The 3,526-nt window shown below is 50.9% G+C and overlaps 1 protein-coding gene across 1 annotated transcript in view; it reads right to left on the reverse strand.

The window, feature by feature from the left end:
* Positions 1-524: 524 nt before the first annotated feature.
* The window catches only part of LOC145799731 (uncharacterized), a 31,811-nt gene continuing 28,809 nt past the window's right edge, over positions 525-3,526 (reverse strand). The window contains exons 4-7 of the mRNA XM_082889362.1: positions 1,732-2,388; positions 1,441-1,602; positions 754-1,347; positions 525-671 (exon numbers count right to left, since the gene is read on the reverse strand). Of these exons, the coding sequence (XP_082745488.1) occupies positions 525-671; positions 754-1,347; positions 1,441-1,602; positions 1,732-2,388 (1,560 nt within the window). The remainder of the gene's footprint in view (positions 672-753; positions 1,348-1,440; positions 1,603-1,731; positions 2,389-3,526) is intronic.

The following is a 3,526-nucleotide window of genomic DNA, read 5'->3' on the forward strand; positions in this document are numbered from 1 at the left end:
GCGGGACGACCTCCGCACCATCATCATCATCTGGGTCAGAGCTGTCATCCTCACGATCCCCCTCAGCCTCACCTCTGTTCCCCGAACCAAAACGGGAGCCCCTCTCCTCAGCAGATGTCTCTGACTGACGATCGGTAGCCTCCTCCTCCTCCTCAGCATCCTCCTCCTCCTCATCAGGCTCCACCTCCACAACGTGAGCCCTGCGTCAGCGGACAGGCCCTCCTCGAGCTCCTCGAAAAGGCCTAGATGGCCCGGATCCTCGGGAAGGCTGAGATGGCCCCGCCCCCTAAAAAGGCCCAGATGGCCCAGCTCCCCAATGAGGCCCGGGTGGCCTGGCCTGCGGCTAACCGGACCATGAAGGCATCTGAAAACAAAAAGTTCAATTCAAATGCATCAGTCCAAATATATACATCAGATGCAGATACAAGCAAAGGCTACGTGAAGTGGGTGCATGTAAATACAGTGTACAAGTGGGGTGTGTGTCAGATGTGCTCTACACAAGTAGTCTATCGATGCAGTAGAAATCAGCATGTCATCAGAAGTATGATAAATGCCAGAAAACCGAAGGGTACCTGGATGCCCGTGACAGACAACTGTGCCTCCCTACGCAGGACCATGCCCTCGAGTGTGGCCACCAGTCCAACCACCTCCTCCATGTACCCTCGCGATGGCTGCAAAAATGGGCTCATAATCATCAGTGAACAGAAGAGTGTCTAAACATATGAATGATGAATGAAAAGAAGTGGAGCATACCGGCGGTGAGTCCGGATCAATGGCGTATCGATCACTGGGCATCGGAGGCTCTAGTGGAATCGGAGTCGGAGAGCTAGCCCCATACTGCCACGCCATCAACTCAGTAGGCATATCTGGCCATCCGGGATGAGGATGAACCAACAGAGCCGGAGGAACCGGTCTACTCCCACTTCTCGATGTACCGGCCCTGCTAGTAGAAGGGGCGTCTGCAGCCCGAGCCCAAGCCTGGTCCGAGGATGACATACCAGCAGGCCTCATCATCGGGATATGAGCTCCCGTCAATGGAGGCATCAAATATATGTGACGGTAAGTGGCGTAGTCCCCCTCCTCAATGTATAGTAAAGCATCACTGCCCAGCATGGCGCCGACTACCTCTGAGTAAGAGAGCCTGTCAGCAGTCCGCATACTGGCTGGGGGTACTGCGGGAATATCCTGAGAAAGATACCCCCATACCTGGCGCAGAAAGCGCTCCCCCAGGAACCATACCCTGCCAACCGGCCCTTCGAGCAGGACCCTATACTGGGAAATGCCCGACGCTCCGGTATACTGAAGTCGGAGGCCGTCACCCAGGGACACCCAGGGCTGCCATGTAATCTGCGGATGATAAATGCATAAACCAATCAGAAATCGAGAATATACAGAGCAAATCAAAGATGAGAATGAAAGGAATTGAAAGTTCCGAGGTACCTCTGAATGTCGCACAGTGTCAAAGTACTGTCGCAGGCGAAGAAGGGTCTCTCGAGGCCTCGGCCGGTGTGGGCCCTCGAACACCAATGAATATGGGGTCATGGGAATCCCTACCACCTCCAGCTCTGGGGCTAATGATGGGAAGTATACATAGACCCATAGCTGAGAAAAACAGTGCAGAATGTAAGTACGAAATGCTGAGAGCAAAATACAGACTGTAAAAGTGCGCTGTGTGTGCAATGTACAAGTAATGAAAAGCAGAAATGTAAATCAAAGGGGACAGAAAAGTACCTCCCAGGCTCTCCAGTAGCCGCCAAGTAAGTCGCCCCGCCCGCGGGAGGTCGCGCTCATATAAAAGTAAAGGGTAGCCAGGCCGGCGCCACCCCAGTCATATCGATGGACCTGTGATAGGTCGACTAGAGCACTCAGCAGGTATAGCCCAACGGTGTTCCCTCTGTCGGCGAACAGGGTAGTCCCGAAGAGGAACATCAGGAAACCACGGGCATACTGCTCCGTCTCCTCGGGAGTCTCAGGCACCATCTCCGCCCGCCGGAAATGGGAAGAGAACCAAGTGTATCGGACTCTCCCAGAGACCCTGTCAACAGGTGGGCGAGCCCCCAATAGATACATCCAGGCGGCCTCCCACTCGCCCATATCCTCATCGTAGGGGATGGACCAACCTCCAACGTCTAAACCGGTCAATACAGCGAAGTCAAAAGGGGTCATGGTCATATCCCCGGTAGCAGAGAAATGAAAGGAGTTGGTGGTGTCCCACCATCTCTCTACCAAGGCTGCCATCAGCGTCCTCCTGGCAGGACAACGTGACAACCCGACGCAGAAGGGCCCGAACCCTGCCAAGTCGACTAAGTCTCGAACACCCTCCGGGAGCTCGGCATACCAGTCCCGCGCAATGGTGGAACCATACCCCCGCACACTGCGGGAACTAACCTGCATTCAGAATGAATACATATGTCAGTAATGGAATGAATGGGCTGTGTGCCAATGAAATCAAATGGGCTGTGTGCCAATGGGATGAAATGGGCTGTATGCCGATGAAGTGAAATAAGCTACATGCAAATTCAGTTAAATTGTGGGCTGTGTGTTCACTATATACCTGGGCTGCGTGTTCAGAAAAATTTGAAATTTGGGCTGCGTGTTCAACTTTCAGTTAAATTGTAGGCTGTGTGTTCACTATCTATCTGGGCTGCGTGTTCAGAAAATTTGAAATTTGGGCTGCGTGTTCAACTTTCAGTTAAATTGTGGGCTGCGTGTTCACTATCTACCTGGGCTGCGTGTTCAGAAAATTTGAAATTTGGGCTGCGTGTTCAACTTTCAGTTAAATTGTGGGCTGCGTGTTCACTATCTACCTGGGCTGCGTGTTCAGAAAATTTGAAATTTGGGCTGCGTGTTCAACTTTCAGTTAAATTGTGGGCTGCGTGTTCACTATCTATCTGGGCTGCGTGTTCAGAAAATTTGAAATTTGGGCTGCGTGTTCAACTTTCAGTTAAATTGTGGGCTGCGTGTTCACTATCTACCTGGGCTGCGTGTTCAGAAAATTTGAAGTTTGGGCTGCGTGTTCAACTTTCAGTTAAATTGTGGGCTGCGTGTTCAGAAAATTTGAAGTTTGGGCTGCGTGTTCAACTTTCAATTAAATTGTGGGCTGCGTGTTCACTATCTATCTGGGCTGCGTGTTCAGAAAATTTGAAATTTGGGCTGCGTGTTCAACTTTCAGTTAAATTGTGGGCTGCGTGTTCACTATCTACCTGGGCTGCGTGTTCAGAAAATTTGAAGTTTGGGCTGCGTGTTCAACTTTCAGTTAAATTGTGGGCTGCGTGTTCACTATCTATCTAGGCTGCGTGTTCAGAAAATTTGAAATTTGGGCTGCGTGCTCAACTTTCAGTTAAATTGTGGGCTGCGTGTTCACTATCTATCTGGGCTGCGTGTTCAGAAAATTTAAAGTGTGGGCTGTGTGTTCACTTTCGAATTCGGGCTGTGTGTTCGACAAATCAGTGTTTGAGCCGTGTGTTCTAATGTGGGTTGTGTGTTCGCAATTAATTAATGAGCCGAGTGTTCAGAAATTCGAATG

The sequence above is a fragment of the Camellia sinensis genome, chromosome 9 (assembly GCF_055761805.1).
Source record: "Camellia sinensis isolate YWXY chromosome 9, ASM5576180v1, whole genome shotgun sequence".
Lineage (NCBI taxonomy): Eukaryota > Viridiplantae > Streptophyta > Magnoliopsida > Ericales > Theaceae > Camellia > Camellia sinensis.